This window comes from Schistocerca piceifrons, chromosome 5 (genome assembly GCF_021461385.2).
Source record: "Schistocerca piceifrons isolate TAMUIC-IGC-003096 chromosome 5, iqSchPice1.1, whole genome shotgun sequence".
NCBI classification, from domain to species: Eukaryota; Metazoa; Arthropoda; class Insecta; order Orthoptera; family Acrididae; genus Schistocerca; species Schistocerca piceifrons.
Genome location: NC_060142.1, coordinates 155,044,492 through 155,069,935, shown reverse-complemented (window position 1 = coordinate 155,069,935; position 25,444 = coordinate 155,044,492). Strand labels below are relative to the sequence as shown.

The 25,444-nt window shown below is 42.5% G+C and overlaps 1 protein-coding gene across 1 annotated transcript in view; it reads left to right on the top strand.

The window, feature by feature from the left end:
- Positions 1 to 25,444, top strand: part of LOC124798823 (monocarboxylate transporter 12-like) — a 661,199-nt gene that overhangs the window by 599,910 nt on the left and 35,845 nt on the right. Inside the window, exons 5-6 of the mRNA XM_047262352.1 lie at positions 6,491 to 6,586; positions 6,630 to 6,808. Coding sequence (XP_047118308.1) covers positions 6,491 to 6,586; positions 6,630 to 6,808 — 275 coding nt within the window. The remainder of the gene's footprint in view (positions 1 to 6,490; positions 6,587 to 6,629; positions 6,809 to 25,444) is intronic.

The window sequence follows — 25,444 nt, the reverse complement described above, 5'->3', positions numbered from 1 at the left end:
GGGCGAGCCAAAGGTTGCGTTTCATTGACAGGTTACTTAGAAGATGCAACAAGTCCACTAAAGAGACAGCTTACACTACACTCGTTCGTCCTCTGTTAGAATATTGCTGCGCGGTGTGGGATCCTTACCAGGTGGGATTGACGGAGGACATCAAAAGGGTGCAAAAAAGGGCAACTCGTTTTGTGTTATCACGTAATAGGGGAGAGAGTGTGGCAGATATGATACACGAGTTGGGATGGAAGTCATTAAAGCAAAGACGTTTTTCGTCGCGGCGAGATCTATTTACGAAATTTCAGTCACCAACTTTCTCTTCCGAATGCGAAAATATTTTGTTGAGCCCAACCTACATAGGTAGGAATGATCATCAAAATAAAATAAGAGAACTCAGAGCTTGAACAGAAAGGTTTAGATGTTCATTTTTCCCGCGCGCTGTTCGGGAGTGGAATGGTAGAGAGATAATATGATTGTGGTTCGATGAACCCTCTGCCAAGCACTTAAATGTGAATTGCAGAGTAATCATGTAGATGTAGATGTAGATGTAGAAGTGTCTGCGAGTCGTGTAACTGAGGCGGGATGTGGGGCCAGCCTGGCATTCACCTAGGAGGATGTGGAAAACCGCCTAAAAACCACATCCAGGCAGGCCGGGACACCGGCCGTTGTTAATCCGGCGGGCCTATTCGATCGGGGGCAGGCGCGCCTATCCGAGTTCAGGAAGCAGCGCGTTAGCGCTCTCGGCTATCCTGGCGGATCACACTGTCCCAAACCTGTAAGACCAATATTACACAGACAGTAGAGGATCCTAAGCTGAGATTTTCCTCATCGGATTGATGCATAAATTAGTAGCGTTTTCCCACAAGTTTAATAAACACAACAGATACACATAACAGATGCTCAAGTAGGACTGTTGGTATTTTTAAAAATATCGGCAATCCGATATATCGATAATTCGATAAATTTATGAATTATAGAGCGCAGCAATCAGCCGTCCCTTTTACAGGTTTTATTACGCAAATCCAGATTTCGGCTAGTGCTTAGCAATTATCAAAACACTATTTTCCGATCTCGATGCATGTTAGTTCCATGTTTTTCGGGCGTCAGTCACAGATGTTTGAGTATCAAAGTAAAGTAGTAGCTTCTCATATCTTCAAGTGGCACTTTCACTGCAGTTTTCGAAAGTATTGCTGTTTATTCTTACTTCGTGACTGATATCCCGGCAACTTCGTTCTCGCGACTTAACATGAGTTTTGTGGAAATAATTAATTCAACGCAAGTAAAACACTGTATCTCTGCGTTTAAGTGACAGTGCTTGTTGGGTTCGGTGGCTCAGTCAGTAAAGGCTGGATCGCTAATCTAAAGTTATGAGGTTAAAGTCAAGGTCGGTCATACGATTACCTTTCATTTATCACTTGTTTCACCTGTGCCAACAATTTGCTAACTTGAAAAAGGTCAAGCTGCTCCAGGGTGTGCAGTCCACATTAAACTGATAAGCCAGTTCCTAAGGTTATGTTAGTACCCCCAGTTAGTCCTACTTGGCATAGATCCCACATAGGTCAGGAATATTCCAAGATAGGATACACGAGTGTTTTGTAAGCAGTCTCCTTTGTAGACACCCTCTTTAACTCTTCTTGGAGGATGCCGCTTTACAACTCTGGAATCACGTTCCTTTCCAATTTGGTCTCCAGTTTTTCCGAATGTTACACTGTCCAATCTCAGAGTCGCTGTCCACATCGTACTGGAAATGTTAGAGCGTGTTTTGCAAATCTAATCCTCATCTGAAAACTGAGCACGTCAATTCTTTCGCGGGCATTGTCTCTCTCATCCACTGAAAATAACATTACCTTCAAATCAATGCATCACGAAATCTTTTGTAAGACACGTTGCTCTGGTGGCCATATGAAGTTTCGTGGATTCATTTGATATGTGGCGCAAGTGTTTAAAAACTTGAGAAACTTTTTCGACGCGGCACTACTGAACCCATTCTGAATGTTCAAAGGCACACAGGGCCGTAAGCAGACTGCAAAGACTACAGAGACATCTAGTGGTTCTTGCTTGACGAGCAAGCTGCCTTTCTTATAACGTCATGAATGTTAGCCAATCAACAAAAGCACTGCAGACCGATGTCGGTCTGTCCCGAAAGACATGTATTACCCTGTCATTTTACAGTTGCCGACGGCAGAATGCGGAACTAAGCTTTGTTTACATACTGACGGGGCTGAAGGCGTTCGACAATACTCGACAGTACACGAATGATGCACGTGGCTCGGCATTGTACAGTCACGTTATTGTCATAGTGCGTTACTATTGCTGCGTATTCTTAGTGGTTGTTGAAATGGAAAGTGATCGCGCAACCATGCGTTATTGAAGACCACGCTCAGACAGAAAAGTCTTGATTAATAACGTAGTGCAATTCCGTGGAGAAGAAAAACGGAGAGGTTTACTAATACCGTTAGAAAGAGCTCTGGAGAGAGCAGCAGCAGCAGAAGGAAAGAGTGTAAGAACAGTGCATAATGTTGTGAGCGATATCATGAAAGCCAGAGTTGTCGGAAAACTGCAACGCCAAGGAAGAAGGGACTGAGGAAGAAAACGAAGTGTCTCGATTACTTTGAATAGTGTTTACTGAAAAGAACGTTCTTGGAATACTACGAATTTAAAAGAGAAATACCCACCCTTCGAAAGCTTTACGATTGGGCGACGTAGGTTACAGACATAAATTTCACGGGGAAACGAACCACTTCTGGAAAATTTTGAAGGATATGGGGTCTCAATTTTTTAAAAAATTCGAAATAATCTAACATTTCTGGTTGAGAGGGAGGAAATTGTAATATGGCATGCACGCTTTCTTAGAACTTCGAGAGAAAACGAGAAAGGTGCGAAGAAATCAGTCGGGTATACTGATGAAACATGTGTGCATACACGCTATCCTGTCAGTAAATGTTGGCAGCATAGTGACGTACAAGGGGTTCGGAAGAATGAAAGTTCCGAATAAAGAGCAATAGTGGTCCATACGGGAGGAGAAATGGGGATCATTGAGGGTGCAGAGCTAATCGTGATTCGAGATCACCATCGGAAGGCTATCATAACAAAATGAACGGAGAAAATTAGATAAAATGGTTGCAAGAGCGCCTAATACCAAGTACTGCAGGTGGAAGTTTTGTGGTATTAGATAATGCACTCTACCATTGTGTTCACGAAAATCAAGCGTCTAACACATCTTCTCGTAGGGAAGATATTACATCATAGCTGACTAAGCATAAAATTCTTTTCTGTGCGGAGCTCTTGGAAGTTGTCAAACGTTGCAAACCGGAACCAGAATATGCAGTAGATAGAGTACTAAAAAAATCCGGGAAAGGACTTAAACAGTGTCTCGCTTTCCACCATACAACTTTAATATGAACCCCATTGAGCTTATCTGGAATTGAATGAAACAAAAAGTTTCATCGAACAACGTTAGAAGCAGCCACGCGGGGTAGCCGCGCGGTCTTGGGCGCCTTGCCACGGTTCGCGCAGCTTCCCCCGTTGGAGGTTCGAGTCCTCCCTCGGGCATGGGTGTGTGTGTGTTGTCCTTAGCGTAAGTTAGTTTAAGTTAGACTAAGTAATGTGTAAGACTAGGGACCGATGACCTCAGCAGTTTGGCCCCATAGGAACTTAACCACCACCAACAACGTCAGCAGCGTTACACTTTCCCGACTTAAACAAGTGACTATGGCTGCAATGCACAACATTACGAAAGACGACTGGAAGAAGGAGTGTGATAAAATAAAAACCATTGTGGACGAATACTGCCAAAGAGACGCACTGATGGACAAAGCTATTGACAGAGTTGGCTATTACTGAACTTCAACGAGACACTTGACGATGAAATTTCGTCGCGTGGTTCTGAGGATATATCGGACGAGTCAGTTTCAGACTTGACAGAGACAAATGCTTCGGACATCAGCAACAGCGACACCGAGTCAGCAGATGAGGCAGAATTGTGTGCAAAAGACGTAAGTGTTCAGCCCTTACATATGGATCAAACGTTGTTGAAAACATTTTATTAACTTTTTTCCCTAGGTCGCATTTTTGTCATAGTCTTTCTTTTTTCATTTGGAATCCAGATACATGTGATTTTTATTATTTTTATTTTATCCATCATAATATTTAAACGTTTGAAAATGCTGTTGTGTTGATTAAGAAACAAATGTAGAAAAATTTGTTTCTATTATTTGTGCAAAAAAAGGTAATTTTCGCTACAAGATTTAATAATATAGTGATGAAAGTCATTCCGATAAAGATATGAAAATTTTCATGGTATATATTCTCGCACGAAATTCCGAAATTTTTTTGTCCATTACTTGCAAACGAGAGCCTACTAGGGTGAAACGCTCCAGAATGTGATATCTGGGACGCTAACCTACACTACCATATATATGGTTTCTGAAGATCTCTCTTGTGGGGACCTCTCGTTGTTAGTTATTACATCGTACACCAAAATTTCTATTTCATTTTCATTCCTTATGCTTTCCTGTAGAGTAATGTATTAACAGGGACTCTATTTTTATCTGCTGCTCGCCCAATCCATGTCTTAGATCCAAAGACAACAGTTTTATTTTAGTTTCACACGATTCTCTGTTTAATAGCAAATGTATTACGCGCTCGCCTCAGTTATTAGATCGTAACACATCAGGTTTCTTTCTTCATTTTCTACGTTCTCCTGTAGAAGAGTGTACTCAAAGCTAATGTACCGTTGACTCCTAAACGTACGCATAGGTGTATTGTTCGACCGTAAAACAACATTTTTATATTACTCTACTGGCCATTAAAATTGCTACACCAAGAAGAAATGCAGGTGATAAAAGGGTATTCATTGGAGAAATATATTATACTAGAACTGACATGTGATTACATTTTCACGCAATTTGGGTGCATAGATCCTGAGAAATCAGTACCCAGAACAACCACCTCTGGATAGCCACCTCTGGCCGTAATAACGCCCTTGATACCCCCGGGCATTGAGTCAAACAGAGCTTGGATGGCGTGTACAGATACAGCTGCCCATGCAGCTTCAACACGATACCACAGTTCGTCAGGAGTAGTGACTGGCGTATTGTGACGAGCCAGTTGCTCGACCACCATTGACCAGACGTTTTCAATTGGAGAGGGATCTGGAGAATGTGCTGGCCACGGCAGCAGTCGAACAGTTTCTGTAGCCAGAAAAGTCCGTACGGGACCTGCAACATGCGGTACTGCATTATTCTGCTGAAATGTAGGGTTTCGCAGGGATCGAATGAAGGGTAGAGCCACGGGTCGTAACACATCTGAAATGTAAAGTCCACTGTTCAAAGTTCCGACAATGCGAACAAGAGGTGACCGAGACGTGTAACCAATGGCACCCCATACATCACGCTGGGTGATACGCCAGTATGGCGATGACGAATACACGCTTCCAATGTGCGTTCACCGAGATGTCGCCAAACACGGATGCGACCATCACGATGCTGTAAACAGAACCTGGATTCATCCGAAAAATTGACATTTTGCCATTCGTGCACCCAGGTTTGTCGTTGAGTACACCATCGCAGGCGCTCCTGTCTGATGCAGCGTCAAGGGTAACCGCAGCCATGGTCTCCGAGCTGATAGTCCATGATGCTGCAGACGTCGTCGAACTGTTCGTGCAGATGGTTGTTGTCTTGCAAACGTCCCCATCTGTTGACTCAGGGATCGAGAGGTGACTGCACGATCCGTTACAGCCATGCGGATAAGATGCCTGTCATCTCGACTGCTAGTGATACGAGGTCGTTGGGATCCAGCACGGTGTTCCGTATTACACTCCTGAACCCACCGATTCCATTCTGCTAAAAGTCATTGGATCTCGACCAACGCGAGCAGCAATGTCGCGATACGATAAACCGTAATCGCGATAGGCTACAATCCGACCTTTATCGAAGTCGGAAAAGTGATGGTACGCATTTCTCCTCCTTACACGAGACATCACAACAAAGTTTCACCAGGCAACGTCGGTCAACTGCTGTTTGTGTATGAGAAATCGGTTGGAAACTTTCCTCATGTCAGCGCGTTGTAGGCGTCGCCACCGGCGCCAACCTTGCGTGAATGCTCTGAAAAGCCAATCATTTGCATATCACAGCATCTTCTTCCTGTCGGTTAAATTCCGCGTCTGTAGCACGTCATCTTCGTGGTGTAGCAATTTTAATGGCCAGTAGTGTATTATTGTTCATTTCGATTGTTTTTTTGTACAAGAATGTGTTAATACAATATATAATTGTTTTATTTGCTGCATATAACAACCAATAGCAGCACACGTCAACTGTTCGCAGAGCGCCCAGCTACAACGGCAATTGTAAACTGAACGGGTAATGCCTTCAAAAACATCCTTTCAATATTTCGATTGGAAATGAAAACATTGTGACTTACCCTCGAAATTTATAGTTTATTTTGATACTGGACACTGAACGAGAGAGCAGAGCCAGTAAGAAGTCGGTGTGTGGAGCAGATCACCACCGGCAACCTGAGGTCGGCGGAAGAGCAGGCGGCTGACGCGGAGGAGAAGCGACCCATGATGCAGCGCGCCGGCTCAGCGGAGGCGCTGGTGGGCGGCGCGGCGGCGGCGCGTGCGGGCCGCCTGGCGCAGTCGCAACCCGCGCTGCAGCTGCTGGGCACCGGCACCGCCACCCCCCCACCACCCGCACCACCACCACCAGCACTACCAGCAGCTGCACGGCGTGCGGCGCGCGCCCAGCGCCGGCGGGCTCATGCAGCGCAAGGACATCCTCTACAGCGGCAGCCTGCACAACATCCCGCTGCACCACAGGTACGCCCACGTCCACAGACGTTAAAGTAACCTCTGGCGTACCACAGGGGAGTGTTCATGGGACCACTGCTTTTCACAATATATACAAATGACCTAGTACAGGGATCTCCAAACCTTTTAGTCCGCGGGCCACATTGACTCCTCCACGAAGTCATAAGGGCCAAGATCTACCTAGTGGGACTAAAGCACCTTAGCACTCCATGATCACCGTAATGTAAGGCTAAAGGAAAGATGAAATCGCAAAAATCTAAGATTGTGGGAATAGCTAGCACTGAAACGAACTACGATTTTTATTTAATTACATAATTTTGATTGGTGGACGTACCTGACCGAAATTCTGGCGTATTTTATTCTGGCGAATTTCACCGACAAAAAAGTATGTCACTGCACATTCTTCACGAAAGTGTCCTGCAAAGTTAACGAAATCTCAAAATCATTGTTAGCAACACTATTACTGCAAGACGTAACAGAGTTAGAGTATGTCAACGCATTGTTATTTCAAGCGGTGCAACAATAAGTTTAGTTATGTAGTCTTGTAGCGAGTAGCAGAGACAATGGTGGTGGTTAGTGTTTAACGTCCCGTCGACAACGAGGTCATTAGAAACGGAGCGCAAGCTCGGGTTAGGGAAGGATTGGGAAGGAAATCGGCCGTTCCATTTCAAAGGAACGATCCCGGCATTTGCCTGAAAAGATTTAGGGAAATCACGGAAAACCTAAATCAGGATGGCCCGAGAAGGGATTGAACCGTCGTCCTCCCGAATGCGAGTCCAGTGTGCTAACCACTGCGCCACCTCGCTCGGTCAGAGACAATGTCGCGGTGTATTGGTCGCGATAGGCCTTGAAACTCAACTGTTGGCAGTATGGGTACCACCTCAAATATTTGGCGGGCCGGATACCGGGGATGTCCGGCCAGCTAACGCGGCCGGTTTGCCGGCCCTCGCTGCCCGGTTTCGACCCGCGGGCCGTAGTTTGGAGACCCCTGACGTAGTAGATAGTGTCGGAAGTTCCGTGCGGCTTTTCGCGGATGATGCTGTAGTATACATAGAAGTTGCAGCATTAGAAAATTGCAGCGAAATGCAGGAAGATCTCCAGCGGATAGGCACTTGGTTCAGGGAGTGGCAACTGACCCTCAACATAGACAAATGTAATGTATTGCGAACACGTAGAAAGAAGGATCCTTTATTGTATGATTATATGATAGCGGAACAAACACTGGTACCAGTTGCTTCTGTAAAATATCTGGGAGTGTGCGTACGGAACGATTTGAAGTGGAATGATCATATAAAATTAATTGTTGGTGTAGTGTTGGCAGAAGAGCCAACACCTTGTTGCTAGAGGAGGCCGAAATGCACGCGGTAAGCTCACGCAAACTGGCGTGAGGTCTGGAACAGTTAAAGGAGTTATACTATGAAGAAAAGAACGTAGCGGCTGGAATACTTAACTTTAATCCATAATTCGAGAACATCGCTCTTGTTTATACATAATTACAATCTCAATATAAACTGGTAATAGCGCCTTGCTAGGTCGTAGCAAATGACGTAGCTGAAGGCAAATGAGAGCGTATTTGTCAGTGTAGCATCGCTAGCAAAGTCGGCTGTACAACTGGGGCGAGTGCTAAGAAGTCTCTCTAGACCTGCCGTGTGGCGGCGCTCGGTCTGCAATCACTGACAGTGGCGACACGCAGGTACGACTTATACTACCGGACCGCGGCCGATTTAAAGGCTACCACCTAGCAAGTGTGGTGTCTGGCGGTGACACCACAGTTGGTAAGGCGGGTGCCAGGTTGAGATTCGTCGGGAGAGTCCTTAGAAAATGTAGTCCATCAACAAAGGAGGTGGCTTACAAAACACTCGTTCGACCTATACTTGAGCCAGGTCCGGTTGACAGAGGAGATAGAGAAGATCCAAAGAAGAGCGGCGCTTTTCGTCACAGGGTTATTTGGTAAGCGTGATAACGTTACAGAGATGTTTAACAAACTGAAGTGGCAGACTCTGCAAGAGAGGCGCTCTGCATCGCGGTGTAGCTTGCTGTCCAGGTTTCGAGAGGGTGCGTTTCTGGATGAGGTATCGAATATATTGCTTCCCCCTACTTATACCTCCGGATGAGATCACGAATGTAAAATTAGAGATATTCGAGCTCACACGGAGACTTTCCGGCAGTCGTTCTTCCCGCGAACCATACGCGACTGGAACAGGAAAGGGAGGTAATGACAGTGGCACGTAAAGTGTCCTCCGCCACACACCGTTGAGTAGCTTGCGGAGTATAAATGTAGGTGTAGATGTAGATGGCAGCTCCTTTCACACGAGTGACTTCCTTGTCTCAATCGACTACTCGACAAACTGCCCCTGGCGTTTCATTTCTGTACTGGGTCTCGTCTGGTTAGAGTGGTCATTTATGTTTACACGTCAGCGCCAATATTACGTGAGTTATGAGCATGGTCGTGAGAGCTGTCTGCTGCGAAGTTTGGCATCGATGAAAGTGAGGTTATGAGGGACTATCCTTTTTACGAAAAAAATCGAAATATACGAGGGTTCCCCAGAAAGTAATGGACCGCATTTTTTTTTCTCAGCCGAAAACAATGCTACGAATGCGAAACGTTAAGCCTAGTTTACACGACGACATTGGGTTGCGCCAAGCGTTCCGTGGAATGAGTTGCACGCAAGTAGTTTCATATATGACTGTAGACACGTAGACACCAGTATACACTTCAGTTCCGTCGTTTTGTGGGTCCCCGAGTCGTGTCTGAAATGAAAGTTTTGGCAGCTGCACGTCGCACGAGTTGTGATGGGAGTTAAAGCTTGTTGCGTGGAACCGCTGCATAAGGAAAAAACAAGAAACTTATTTCGATTCGTGACTGGATGAAGAAAAGACGTCAGCTCGGTTGCTCAGCATCCTTGCTGAAATAATTTATAACGGAAGATCCAAGAAGTTCTTTTAATTATCTTAGAATGTCACCAGAATTGTTCACGGTTCTTCTAAATAGAGTTAATTATGCGATAAGGAATAAAGGTACTGTAACGTATGAAACACTGTCGCCAGAGCTGAAATTACATATCATATTGCGTGCATTACAATCAAGAACACTCAGCATGCTATAAGATGTGGTTTAAGTTGGTGATGACGCTTTTTCATTAACACCAACAATTATTAACATTAACAGTAATAATTATTAACATTAACAGCAATAATTATTCGAAGAAGGCTGCATTAAGAAGAGAGTGGCTTGCAAACTACTGTCTTGAAGATAGATCTGAACAGTGGCAATATTTCAAAATTCTAACATATGTGAAAGGGGAGCACTGCAGCGACGTTTTAAATAGATGAATAATGAGTAAAGAATGCAGCTTCTTGAATTTATATAGCGTTCTCTCCTGTCAACAATATTGCTTAACAAAGAGTTGGGCAAATCGAACAATGCGATTTCAATCTTGTAGACGAGAGCAGTGCCACAGCTAGAATCACACTTGCTTGCATTTTTCTTAATTCAGTTGTATATGTGCTCCTAACGCAATAATTTTTGCCCTGCAGCTCAGATATTGTCAAACCATCGATGTTATGATCGCCCATGATTGTCTCAGCGGCAGCAATATGTTGCTTATTTTTGTAATCAGCATCACTGAAATCGCACAACACCTATGCAAAGTATAGAAATCTTAAAAGCGAACATTATTCTCCGTTCCCCACTTCATATTTCAGTTTGTCTACACTCTACGATTACACATAACCTCAAAAACTCATACAACTAGTGTCGCCAAATTTGGAACACGCCGAAAGTGTTTAGTTTCACCGACGAGTTGCGCAAACGCGCAGTACCCCGTAGCGCATTTGCCAGCAACCTAGTGTCGTTGTGTAAACTAGGCTTTACGTATGTATTATTTGAAGTCGCCTGAGTGAGCGCGCCAAATTTCCATCACTTCCGACAGATAGCGTAGCGGCAGGACAGTTTCAAAATGGCGTCTGTAGCTAATGTACGTTACAAGCAACGTGCCGTCAGTGAATTTCTCACTGCAGAGAAAGAAACTGTGGGAATATTCACAAACGCTTGTGCAAAGTCTATGGAGCATCTGCTGTCCACAGAATTACAGCTAGTCACTGGGCACGGAAGGTGAGGTCATCAGCCAGCCAGAGTGGCCGAGCTGTTCTAGACGCTTCAGTCTGGAACCGGACTGCTGCTACAGTTGCAGGTTCTAATCCTGCCTCGGGCATGGATGTGTGTGAAGTCCTTAGGTTAGTTAGGTTTAAGTAGTTCTAAGTTCTAGGGGACTGATGACCACAGCAGTTAAGTCCCATAGTGCTCAGAGCCATTTGAACCATTTGAACCATCAGAAGGCGGTTCGGCGGAGCTCTACGATTTGCAGTGCTCGGGAAGACCGTCCACGGCAGTCACATCCGACCTAGCCCCCTCAGACTTCCACCTGTTTGGGCGATTAAAGGATGCCAGTCGTGGAAGACATTTTGAGGATGATGAGGAGTTGATTCACACGGTGAAGCACTGGCTCCCCCGCCATGACAAGGACTGGTACCCACAGGGCATAAACGTCCTTGTTTCGCACTGGAGGAAGACCATAGAACGGAACGGAGATACGTGCAAAATTAGGGTGTGTAGATAAAACACCATTATTTTGTGTGTATAATTCTCATTATGTTCAATAAAGAATTGTTGAAGAAAAAAATGTGATGCCTTACTTTCTGCGCAACCCTCATAGTAACAAAATGTAAAAACAAGTGATTAGAATAGAGCTTATTAATGTCCAAAGCAGAATTCATAGTGGAAGCTCTTGTGAAAGGTCACGTGGTAAATTTCTTACAATCCTGAAAACAGAAAGAATAGGAAAAGCGTCATCCAAACATTTCAGAGCATATACATTTATTTCCTCGAGAATATATCTACTTGCAAACACATTAGATAATGACATGTCGTTGAATGGCGTGTACTGCCGGTGGTCTGCGTTTATCTAACACAATATTTCGACGTCGTACCTCGGCGTCTTCATCAGGTGCTTCCTGTGACTGAACGACAGGCTGGCCGGTCCCATACTTATGTCTGGACGGTGTCTGGCGTTCCCTACGCCGTCCGCTCCCGCTGGGACCGTGTCGGTTGGTCGCCAGATGTTCCGTCTTCCGTCCGCGCCTGCTTCCGCTGTTTTCCCAGTGGCGGCCGTTTCATGGCGTATCCTACTAGGTCCGCGCCCGCCAGGCGCGTTCCAAGTACTGTCGACAGGCTACGTTTGCTTTTACTGACCGTTCCGACTTTCTCCAACACCCCCGTCGTTCTCCTGGTCTTGTGTTTTCTTCCCTTGTTTTTGTAATAGGTCCAAAGCCGGGTTCCACGCCGTGCTGAGTTGGTATCCAGCTTCCCGGTTTATCAAGTTCTCTGTCATCTTGATTTCGATCGATTCAGTGATGACGCTGTCCCAAAATTTGGCGGTCTGAAATAAGATGTTAGTTTTATCATAATTCATGGTGTGCTATTGTCGATTTAGTGGCTTGTCGTAGCCTGGTATGCCTTTGGTGCGCTTTACATCTTATATCAACGACCCTGGTGGTCTGACCAATGTCAGACATACCGCATTCACGTGGTATATGGTAGATACCAGATTTTCTCAATCCCAGATCATCCTTAACTGTTCCAAGAAGCGCCCTGATATTGTTAGGTGGGCAGAACACACTTAATATTGTGCCTTTTCAGTATTCCGCTGATCTTAGCAGATATAGGTCCTGCATACAGTAGAAAGGATACTCTCCTGGTCTCTTCTTCTTGTTCTTTTCCATCAGTATCAGATCGTCTGGAGGGATGTAGCGTCTTGCGGATGTCCTGTATTCAGTAGGCTACCTGTTGTCTACGAACACTTGCTTTAGTTGTTCTAATTCTGCTGCCAAGCTGGCTCGGTGAACAAGTCTTCTCAGCACCCCATTTTTCTGTCCCTGATGATGGCAGTTGTCAGCCTGTAGGTATAAGTCGGTGTGTGTAGGTGTTCTGTGCACACTATGGCCTAATGTGTTATCTGCTTCCTTTTCACCAGGACATCCAGGAACGGAAGTTGACCATTATTTTCTAGTTCCATTGTGAACTTAATACTGGGGCCGGCCGGAGTGGCCGAGCAGTTCTAGGCGCTACAGTCTGGAACCGCGCGACCGTTACGATCGCAGGTTCAAATCCTGCCTCAGGCATGGATGTGTGTGATGTCCTCAGGTTAGTTAGGTTTAAGTAGTTCTAAGTTCTAGGGGACTGATGACCTCAGAAGTTAAGTCCCATAGTACTCAGAGCCATTTTAACCATTTAATGCTGGGGCATCTCGAGTTCAGATGATCAAGAAACTCGTGCAGTTTTCCCCGACCGTGTGGCCAGATGACAAACGTGTCATCAACGTACCTGTAGAAGCAGGTCGGCTTGTAGGTGGCGGTCGTAAGTGGCTCATCCTCGAATCTCTCCATAAACAGATTCGCCACTACCTTCAGTCTGTTCATAAAACTGGCCTCCACATAGGAAATAGGTCGACGTTAAGATATGCTTGAAAAGGTCCAACTCAGCTCCACTGATTGAATCGAGTGTGTCCTGAAGTGGTATCCTAGTGAACAGAGACACAACATCGAAGCTGACCATGATGTCTTTGTTAGAGATTCGTAGGTTTTTGAAACGTTCCACGAAGTCTGATGAGTTGCGGATATGGTGGACGCACTTTCCCACATACGGTGCCAACATCTTCTTAAGGTGGGTGGCTGTAGGAAAAGTGGCTGCACCAATATTACTTACAATAAGACTCAACGGTATACTCTCTTTATGGACCTTGGGCAATCCATAATCTAGGTGGCACTGGTGCCTTAGCTTTCAGTTGCTTGACAACCTTCTCAAGCCTTCCTGTTTCCTTGAGTAGCGCTCTGGTTTTCCTGTCCACTCTATCGGTGGGGTCGTTTTCTAGTGGACTGTAAGCAGGGTGGCCTGTAAGATAATATCTAGAACGCAGTGAACAACGCTTTTTGCTTTAACCAGTGCATCTTGTTTTCTTGCTAAGTGCCAAATAACATAGAAAATAATTTTTCTCGTCATATAATTCTGAATTTTTCACTGTTGAAATAATTTTCTTTAAAAGAAGTTAATCTCTTTACGTTCTTATTTACTCATAGTGTAGGCTTTCCTCTGTGAAATACAAATTACCTTCTTGCTTTCAGATATTTCGTTCCTTTTGTAGGAGGACACTAGTAGGAAAATTTACAAGACCTTTCTAACTTTCCAACGTGTAACGAAAACAGAGCAAACGACGCAACGAAAATAAAGAAGAAACCAAAGCACAAAATCCATTTCTATAATAGGAGTGGGATCGACCAGTACAGGCTAGCTTTCTACGGTAGCAAATGCTGTCATAGTCCTTTGTATCTGCACATGCAATGTGTGCAGCATACTCGGAAATTTAAAACTTCAAACTCTGCACAATCTATAGATAATTGGCGTCACAGACACACTCGTGTTGTGATTGGTTGCTGATTAACACACAGGCACAGTAAGTACATATACTTCAGTCAGGCGATTTGGACCAGAAAGTCGCTTTTGTAAAACAAGCTTTACCTCGCCTGCCACGAGTGATCGTTCCCATTTAGACTTCAGCATCAACGCTGTGTGATCTGTGAGACTTACTAGCTATAGTAACAGAATGTAGAAAGAAGCAATGATGGAATTTATTAATGACTAAAGCAAAATTAATGAGAAAGGTCATGTGGTAAATTCTCTACACTCATGAGAACTGAAGGAATATGAAATGTGTTGTCCAAAAATTTCAAAATATCTACTTTCATCTGCTCGAAAACAAGTCTATGCACATTACTAAATGAAAGTCCCCTCGATGCGTTTTTCTGTCTGTATGTGGCGCGCCGCATCAGACCAGTCAGAAGATTGATGACTCATAAAAAAAAGTGAAGGTCAGTCTCCGTGACTAATGTAAGGAATTGGATATAGTTTTCACTAATAGACAGACTGATTCACAAGGAAGGATTGTGTACATATTTTACAATTACTGTAATGATGAGTGTGCAATATACGTATTGTAATCTGTTCCATATCTAATTGCTGTTTGGAGTGACATCTCACGGCAATGATCGGTACTCTGAGCTGGCGGGAAAACCAGTAAAGTAAACTGTCGCCTCAACTCCAGATAGCATCAGAGCTTCACCAAAATCTCTAAATATTGCTAAATTAAAATCCCTTGTCATGTTTTTCTGCCCGTATGTTTGGATTAATCTCAGCAAATACTGTTGCGATTTTGATACAGTTTTCATTAAGAGACTGACGGTTTATGGTGCTTGTCACTTGAGTCATGCCTCCATGGAACTTAAGTGGCGTCATAACCATACGCAGTGGTCTCCATACGAAATTACTGCTAGACCACTCAACCAACCATAGATATTTGGTACTAACTCTGTGAAGGTGACACATGTCACTAGTATACTTTCAAACATGTCAGATAATATTTAGAAGGCACTTGTCTATCTGCCTGTTTGGTAAAAATTTCGCAGTGATGAACTGTTGACTTGAAATTATTAACAAAGCTATGAACTAGATAACAATGCAATATTAACTTTCTTTCTTGTCTGTCTGTTCAGTATGGTTACAGATAGGGGTGAAAAAGTTTTATAATACCTTGTACCCGGTCGGGTGAAACATGTCACATGACATCTCGCGTGTAGTTGGCTAAACTGCGATTGCGAGGTTGCAATAGCTGCCACAGCACACGCCCACATCTCCGAAGTACGTTTTGTAAATTTAAGCTACAGTTAACGCTTATACGTAAATGCAACAAAGTACAGTTTTTAACAACAGAGACAACGACGAAGGAGACATGGCATTTGATACTATATGAAACTGGGAAATAAAAACACTCGAAATTGTTATCTATGAAAGTCGCTCCAAATTGTTACCGTAATAGCTGCATGTAAAACGTCGTATAATAAGGTAAGCATAAGCATACCAAGGAACACGCTGTCACGCTCGTAGAAAGAAATAAAGCAAAACACGTATAGCCTACTCGGTTGCAGAGCGAAGAAATTAATTCTGTATACATTTACACTCACCAATTTACGATGTCAGTGGCGAAATTCCATCCAGCTCTCCTTCGCTATCATCAGAATCGGCGCCAAAGCCGTTGTTTTCTTCATCATTATCAAGTGAAATCATTAATTATTCGTTCTCATTTATAATTGCGTCAATAGTCTGTGCTTCTCTTGTCTCCATGAGGTGGCGTCTTGCTGTAGATGTAAGAGTCTTTCCACTTCTGTTATTGTAAAAGTCTTGTTGTTATTTCTAATGTGCGCCTTGACATCACTCCAAATCAATGCAATTGGGTTAAAATGGCAGTGATAAGGTGGTAGCCTAATTACCATGTGAACCTGTTCGCCTGCAATTTCATATACAACATATTTAGGCGTCACTGGCTTATTTTGTTTTATGAGTGAATATTACAACAGCTTTGTCATGCTCATGTGCGGAGCAATGTCTCTCGCCTACAACCACTGCACTATAGTTTCCTTACAGTCACTAGTGGCAGGAGTTTTGTCTCGAATCCCAGAATGGTACTGTGCATTGTCCATCACAAACTCTGTTGGAACGCTAAACTGGAGCAACAAATTCTTAAACTACTGTAGAAACCATGGGTGGTCCATATCCTCACGATAGCCACTGGTTTTTCTCGATCGAAAAACTAGAAGTCCACATACAAAACCGTTTGAAGATTCTGCATGTGCCGCAATTAATCGGGATCCTCTTCTTGTTGGTTGATGACCGCTGCTCTTCGGAGTATCATCAGTCCATTATCTGTCAACTGATTCTCCAGCGTTGACCCAGGTTTCGTCTAACCATATGACACAATTTTAAGTAAGAAAATGCTACTTTGTAAAAAATTAGCGACTTCACTATAGTGGGATATTCTTTCTGCTACAATATCTATAAATGTGCTGACTAATTGCATCGGTTCGAAAAAAAATCAATATCTGTAACTGGACGAGGCTGTTTCTTTTCTTTCCAGGAGTACTTTAAAAGCACACCGTTTTCCTCATGGGGCTTTGTTCTGCACAGTCTACTTCATTATCCTGTAAGTCTTGAAGTAGCACCCCTTTCCTTATAACTGTTCTTTGACTGAGTCCTAGAGTCTTTGAGGTATGCTCTAAAACTTTATCGGCAGGAATCGACACAAGCTCATGAACAGAAACAAATTCGTTTTCTTGCTCATAAAACTCACGCATCCTCCAGAGCAAATCCAAAGCCTCACTATTTAATGGCACTCCGCGGTGCAACGGATTGTCGCTTGGTGAACGACATAGTTTTGGTGACATTGTTTAATAAACAGAAACTGTAGTCGAGGTGATAACATAACACAACACAAAAGCAGGCGGTCGCGCACTTTGACGGCGGTCGAGTTTAGGTTCGTTCTGCGCATCTGACGTCACAAAACACAGTCAGCCAATGAACAGAGAACGACGTTGCCAGGGCTTGACTGCAGTGCAGAGTGGCTTCAGTTTTATAAACGTTCAGTCATAAATAAAGTAATTGAACAAAAGCAATTTCTTGATAGCAGACTTTCTTTTATAGGAAGTTTGGAAAAAGCATTCTTTGTACCAGTTGCTACATATTCTACTAATTAATTAAACCAAACAAGCAATAAGCCTTCTAATTCAGGCGATAGCAAGGAAAGGTGTTTGTATCATTCTCACGAACCACTTTTTCGCAATAAAGAACATCGGTAAATGTTTATTTCCTATTGTACTTCGACGAAACGTGAATAATTCATAGTCATACCAACAGTGTTTGTCGGTATTTTGCGTGACGTGTTAGAGTCGTCCAGGAGTTAATTCGAATAACGAAATGCTTTATAGCCGGCACGGTAACTCAGCGTGCTCGGTCAGAGGGTTAGCTACCCTCTGTAATAAAAAAAAACTGAGTTAATGAATCAACGACGAACTGAAACGGGTGTCTTGCGACGTCCGCCACGAGCAGATGTAACGATCGAAAACGAACAAAATAAGATTAAAAAAAAAGCGTGTTCGGTCAGAGGGTTACGTGCCCTCTGTAATAAAAAAACTAAGTTAATCGATCACAACGAACTTAAAAGGATGTCTTACGACGTCCGCCCCGAGCAGACGCATCGAACAAAAGCGAACAAAATGAGAGTAAAAAAAAGCGTAATGGTTAAGGTGTTTGACTGCAAAACAACAGGTTCTGAATTCAAAACCTTGTTCGACCCTTAATATTTTGTATATTTAAAAACAATATCGAAGTGTCTTAATTTATGTATTTTATTCGTTTGAATGTAATTTATTGAAATTTCTAGTTCTTTGTCTCTTCATTATAATCATAAGTTTTCGGTTTTTCTACTTTTGTACTCCAATATTTCTTTTCACAGCAATTGGAAACAGTGAAAAGGCACACATACAATATTCATGTTATCTGTTTTGTTTGTTTATCTTCTCTTCTGCAGTCGCTGTTCTACTATTCATATTGAAATATATTCTTTGCGGCAGTATTAAAAGTATTATTTAGAGCAGAATTTCGGCTCGTACGTTGCCAGGCTACTTGATTGTCTGACGCAATACTTTGCTTCGCTGCTTTGGCAACATCATCACATTCAATGTTTTCGTCAACTGATCTATGTTTTGGCAAGTATTTGCTGTCTGTTGTGACAAACACAAATTTTTTGCGCATTGCGCCTCACTGACAATTTATTTTAGTTTCTATGTTTTATTACGTCCACAATTCAGTTTTGTGTACTTGGCCAATTCTGTTTTAATCAGAACTTTTTAGAAAAAAGCGAAGTGGCTCTGGTATAAATAAAAATTTTATTACAGTCGCGAAAGACGGAATATTTCTTAATATTACATACGACACCTATCTGGTACTTAAATTAAATGAGATACTGTTATGCAGTAAATTTCATATGAAATTTAGGTATATTGTCCACATTTCATTCTCAACATTGTGGCAACTAAAATCGACCATATGGAAAGTATACGCTATGGACTTTTACCTCTGCAAACTCTTCAAAATTTCGTGCAGGGGTCTACTACATTTAATGCTGCACAATAACTGCGTTGAACATCGGAACAAAATTAATTCATTTATGGGGGGGGGGGGGGGGGGAAGGTATCAGTCAAGAAGATGTGTAAAAATCAAATTTTTGGGCCAAATAGTTTTTGTGAAATCGAATGATAAGTGTATGAAAGCAGTCGGAACACCATGTGTCAGCACAGGCGAGCAGTGCAGTGATGACAAAATCGCGCACAGCGCGGAATGGGGGAGCACGTCTCTGTAGCACCGAAAGGGTTAATGCGGCCGTGGTGGCTTTATTTCCTAAACTGCGCGCTCCCCCCTAAACATAAGTTTGCGAACTATACTATACTATGGCGCTGCTTCTCTTGGCGCATGCGTCGTTTGCAACTGGCAACGCAGCAATGTCCCACGTCTGGGCGTTCATGCGCGAGCCGCCAAGATAAAAGAATTCAACTACAACATACAATGTTTGCACGGAAGCTAGCAAAGAGGCGGCATCGACGCTGGAACCGGCTTTTGTTGTGGTGCTGTTATTGGTTCAGAAGACGCAGCGCCTCGCGTTCCTCACTTGTTTGTCAATTATATTGCCATCTTTACGGCACTTGGGGAGTGACATAAAGTGACATGTTTCAGCGATCCAGGCATACATCCAAGCTGCCCTGCATGAATGGCGGATTGGGTGAGTAGTATCGTACTGTACGTCGGGGGGAGGGGGGGGGGGGGGGCAGGGGTTAAATCGACCATGACAAGGGGAGAAAGTGATAGACAGATAAAGGAGGGAAGAGGAGGTGGACGGAGTGAGGGGGAGGAGGATATGGACAGAAACAGGAAGGATGGTAATGTGATTTAGGGAACAGGAGGGAAGAGACAGTGGACATAGAGACGGGCAAGGAGGAGATGGACAGAGAGAAAGATGGTTGAGGAAAGGGAGAGGGGAGATGGTCAGGGAGAGAGGAGAGGGGGCGATGGGCAGAGAGAGGGGGTAGGAGGAGAGGTACAGAGAGAGGTGGGAGGCGATGGGCAGAGAGGTGGGAGGGAAGATGGTCAGAGAGAGAGAGAGGGGGGGGGGGTGAGGTGATGAACAGAGAGTGGGAAGGGGATGATGGACAAAAAGAGGGGGTGGAGATGGTCAGAGAGAGGGGAGAGGGAGAGGAAGTGATGGACAGAGAGAGGGAGCAATAGGTGGACAGGGTGTGCTGGGAGGACGAGATGGACAGAAAGTGGTGAGGGGAAGAAAAGAACCTAGCTTCTCGTAGTGCTATTATATGACCTCATTCAAACTCAGTCAGGTGTTAATAATGACGGCTTTGTTGCCGTAAAGGCAGCCCATGTCAGCTGTCCACACAATCAGTGGACGTATATGATGCACTAGCAGAACTTATGTAGAAACAGTAATATGTCACAGTTTGTGAGCATTATCTGGAGGCTGCCAGTCGGTGACAATAGATTTCCGGCAATCCTTCAATGGGGAAGATCTTTGACAAAGCCTGAAAAGTCTTTATGAAAGATATCAGTGACATCTCTATCACATATGGAAACTTGTGGAAAGCATCATTATGGGTGAGCAAGTAGGTTCCGAGAGATAGTCCCGCAAATTGAAAACGCAGTATTGATCAGGGTTCTAATGCCTGTACCCATGGAAAATGCTGTGGACATGGGGCCGACTGTTAATTTTGACATAAGTGGCATGGGGAAGGGTCCGAGGGGGAGAAAGGAGCAGAGAGTGGGGGGGGGGGGGGGGGAGGGATGGACAGAGAGAGTGGTGAGGTGGCGGATGTTTCCAACGTTTATGACATGCGTACAAGGGCAATGCTGCAGATATAAAGCTAGTATTGAAATAAAAATATTATAAAAAATCATATAAAATCAATTGCGCATGTTTTTACTACCTTATTTTCTCAGCAAACAGTAATTAAACAGACTGATAAATTATCAAGAAGTAGGTATAGCACTGTTCTATTTTGGATATTATCAGGTGAAAAGACATGTGATAAACAAGAAATTTAACACATCTCTTTTATAAACACATCAGAGTATCTGAAATCCAAAATTTTACACACACAAGACAAAAAACAGAAAATAATTATTGAAATAAAAATAAATTTTTATTGTGCCACATTTTTAAACTGGATGAAAAAGTATAACTTCTCCTAGCTCTATAAGATTCCTAATCTCATATAGATAATTCTGAAAATTTGTGATTGTGAATTTATTGTAGCTATGAAAATACTTGTCAGATTTAAAACGAAAAATGTGGAGCACATGCAATACACAATTATGCATGAATAGTTAACCTCCTTGCTATTACCTAATGCATGTGCCCCATTTTTCCATTTTAAATCTTACAAGTATTTTAATAGCTATTATAAATTCACTATCGCAAATTTTCAGGATTTTCTGTTGGGGTTAGGAACCTATACAGGGCTAGGAAAAATTAATTTATACTTTTCAGCCCAATTTAAAAATGTGGTACATGTCTTAAAAATTTAGTTTTGTTGTAGTAATAGATCTTTATCCTTTGCAAGTTGTTTTCTTTCTAAGCACTGAATAACATTGAACATTATTTTTCTTGTTAAATAATTCTGACATTTTCACTGTTGAAACACTTTTCAGTAGTAAACGTTTATCTATTTGTGTTCCTATTTATGCATAGTGTAGGCTTTTTTTGTAGTCTACGGAGGTAAAACATAAATACCTTTTTGATTTAAGATATATAGAGATTAGGAAGAAACAAAAGCACAAGATATGTTGTTATAGTGGGAATGAGCTCGGCTTGAGTGGGTTATTTCCAATGATAGCAGGCGACACCACATTAGCCTGATTTGTGCCCTCACAGTCTACAGCAGACTTAAGACTTTAAACTTTGCACTCAGCAGTCAACTGATAATAAGTGTGTTATTGTCTCACATGTGAGATGGTTGGTGGCAGATCTACATGCAAGTATGTCACGAGCACATAAAATGGGTAGTCAGTTTGACCTAAAAGCCTATTGGCTTTGAGTTCATTTGACACGAATGACTTTCTGGCCAAAATCTGCTAATCGTGATTGATGTGTGGGACATACTAGCGAGTAAATCGGCAGCCAACCACATCCCAATTGTGTTTGTGACATCAAATGACAGAGTTCGAAAATACTTTAGACAGCTGAAGACTGTGTAGTGCAGAAACAGTGTACAGTGATGTCATCTACTAGCTTCAGAAATTGTAACTACTCAAAATTCTCTCACCATCCTCACTCATATCACTATAATGGAGTTAGCCCTTTTATGTCTTGTTGTTATGGAAGCTTTGTTTTTAAGACTCATTGCAAAGGCTATATGAGGGCTAGATTATTTTTCCTATGAGTCTTCTCCTAGAAGAAAGACCAAATACATTCTGAATTTTGTTTTAAACTGGGTTCACACATGCAACTAGTGTGATGCCACAGCTTGCAGTTTTCTGTAGTGGCACCGTTGGCTACCGTTCACACAGGACACCACAAATTCTTTGTAGTTGCACAGCTTTCAGCGTGACATTAGCTGAAATCAGATGGGTGAATATTAATGTTATAGCATAGGATACAGCATAAGAGCTGTGAAAAGAGTTAAATCAAGGAAGATGAGACTGAAGTGTCAGATCTGAAAAATAGATTGCGTGCAAGAACACACAGGGTCCACTTTTATAGAAGGGAGACATTCAGAGATGGTAATGCTGTCTGCTATGGCAAACTAATGAACAGCTTGCACGTAAATATCATCTGCAGACACACGCACTCTTCCAAGATTTTAGAATCTTAGAGCATTTGTTGATCTCAGCATTAAATAACATATTTTTAATTTAACAGCTACCACATCACGCTCAGGGGTATTTCTCGCAATTTATATGGAGCTTGGTCTCACAAATATGTTTATATGATTTGCTTTTGTATCAGTGGTGAAGGAAAAATGAACTTCTCATGGCATAACAAAAGTTGCATCTCAAAAATTGTGCCACTGAAAACTGGAAGTTCACACATGTAACTGCAGTATGGCACTAGCTGTGGTGATTCTTTTGTTGCATGTGTGAAACCAATATTAGTCACTGATAAACTCTATCACCAATGCTAGTTCCTGGCATTTTTGTTGTAAGGAGGACACTCTCACATAATCTCGCTTCTACCATTCAGGAGCCAAATTGCACAGCAGACAGTACTCAAAACAGATGCAATTTTGAAGCTGACATGTAAACAAAAAGGGGGACTGTAGTTTGTAAGGTGAATGAAGAGCCCTGCCAGTTAATGTGGACATGAGGTGCATGCTTCACTTCAGCCAATCATATACTGTGATTTTGTGAACATCTCTGTGGCAAAGACTCAGTGTTGTCACAGCTCTATCAATGATTAATTGGTTTCATCAGCAACCATTTGCCCTTTGCAGTCAAAAATTGGTGACATTGCTGACAACTGTGTGCACTCTTCTTTATGATTAACAGAACCCTTTAATAGCGCTTCACCAACTCTCAACCAAATTTCTTCTTGCATATGAAGTGAAGTGTGGAGACAAGTGAGCCACTGTACAGACATAATAGACTACAGGAACTGCAGTAGACTCACTTGCCATGAGTAGCTGACTGAAAAAAGGAAATTGCCCCTTATATCTTATGTAGTGGTACTAGATGTGGTTGCACATTTTTTTTTTGAACATTTTCTCACCTAATCCTCCATATAAACACAGGAAATTCATTTTTATGACTAAAAGTCGGCATTGGCTGTGGAAGATTTATTTTTAAAGTTTTTTTTTATTGGATCAGTGTCAGGCTGTATTTCAATATTTAGTGGCACATGCTAAACAGCCAACATTAAAAGAGTGTTGTGCAAGCTGATGAACACCATACGTATAAAAACCCCATATCAAATTATTGCAGTTAGCATAAAATGACTTTTATATTCAAGCATGATGTGGTTCACAACTGAAAGGTTTTCTATTCTGTGAAACCAGAAAATCATATTTTTGCCTAGCACCTAGTTTCAAAGCTTTGGTCCAGAGAACTTATGAATTCACATGATTTAAGCCCAATGGGAAAAGTGGTGGGGCAACCTCGCAGTAGCGTAGTCTGAACCAAACACCTCAGCTGTGCTCTGGCTGTGGAACGACAGAACCATGTTAAAGGTGTAAGAATTGTGTTAATTGTGTACCTGTTTTGGCGCTTTCAGTTTTATTTAAATAGAGTATACTGATGTTATTTCAGAGTCAATCTATTTCTTTTATAGCCGTAGTAGTAGTAGTAGTAGTAGTAGTATACTAGCATGTGTCGAAGGGACTCTAACCTCCTGTGCCGATCTCGCATGACTCCTGCAGATGCTCCTGTCTTGTGCTGCCTCTTGCCAGTTATTTATTCCTAATCTTTCACATATGCAATGAGTTTCATTGCACCAAGTACCTCTGGGTCTGCCCCTTGGTCTTTTGCCGTATGGCTTCTTTCTGTACATTTTTAACACAATTTGTCTTCTTTCATTCTCATCAGATGTCCAGCCCATTGCAGTCTTCTAACATTTATTATCTTTACTATAGTTGGTTGTTGTGATACTTCATGGATTTCTATGTTGTGTCTTCTCTTCCAGCATTGTGATTCATTGTCATAATGTGGACCAAAGATTTTCATATAAATGGTGGTGTTCTATTTTCATTAGGTTCCATGTTTCCGCCCCATTAGAACTGGTTCAATGATTGTATTATAAAACTTTATTTTAGTTTTCCTAGTCAGCAGTTTGGACCGTAAGAGATTTTGTATTGCATAATAGGCTCGGTTAGCATTTTGCAGTCTCACTTTTATTTCTACCTGTCTCTGATTTTATTCATCTATTAACTGATCCCAGAAATTTGAACCATTCAATACACTCGAATTTGTGTTCACCAACTATTTGATGTGATTGGTTCTCCCACTGATCTCTACATCTTTGAATTATCATGTATTTCATTTTCTCGTCATTTACTTTCAGGTCAAGTCTTGACGCTTCTGTTGCAAGCTCCACAAATAATTGCCTAATCTCTATTTCACTGTTTCTAATGAGCACTATGTCATCCGCGTATGCTAACATGTTAATTTTGCTTTCTTGGAGGATCCCAGCAGGTACCAGTTTGAGTTTCCTCACAACTCTTTCTAAAGCTGTATTGAAGAGAAGGGGCCAAAGCATTTCTTTGTCTTAACCCAATTTTATTTTTAAAATGATCAGACTTTAATCCATTTAGTAAAACCCTGGCTGTGTTTTCATCCATGCATACTTTGCAGAGATTTATCAGTTTAATTGGGGAACCAAATTCAGTCATTACATTCCAAAAGCTTTGTCTGTGGAGTCATTAGCTTTCATGAAATCGATGAACAGATAATGTACTTGTTGTTTACAGTCCCAAACTTTTTCATTTATTTATTTGATTGCAAATATGTTGTCAGTGGTGGATCTACTTTTGCGGAAGCCATTTTGATAATCCCCAATTATATTTTCTGCATATGGTTTTAAGCAGCAGAGCAATAAACAAGATAAAATCTTATAACCTGTATTGACTAATGATATTCCTCTATAGTTTCTGAGATCTTCCCTGTTTTTTTTATGTATAGGGACTATTAATAATTCTCTCCAATCTGTTAGA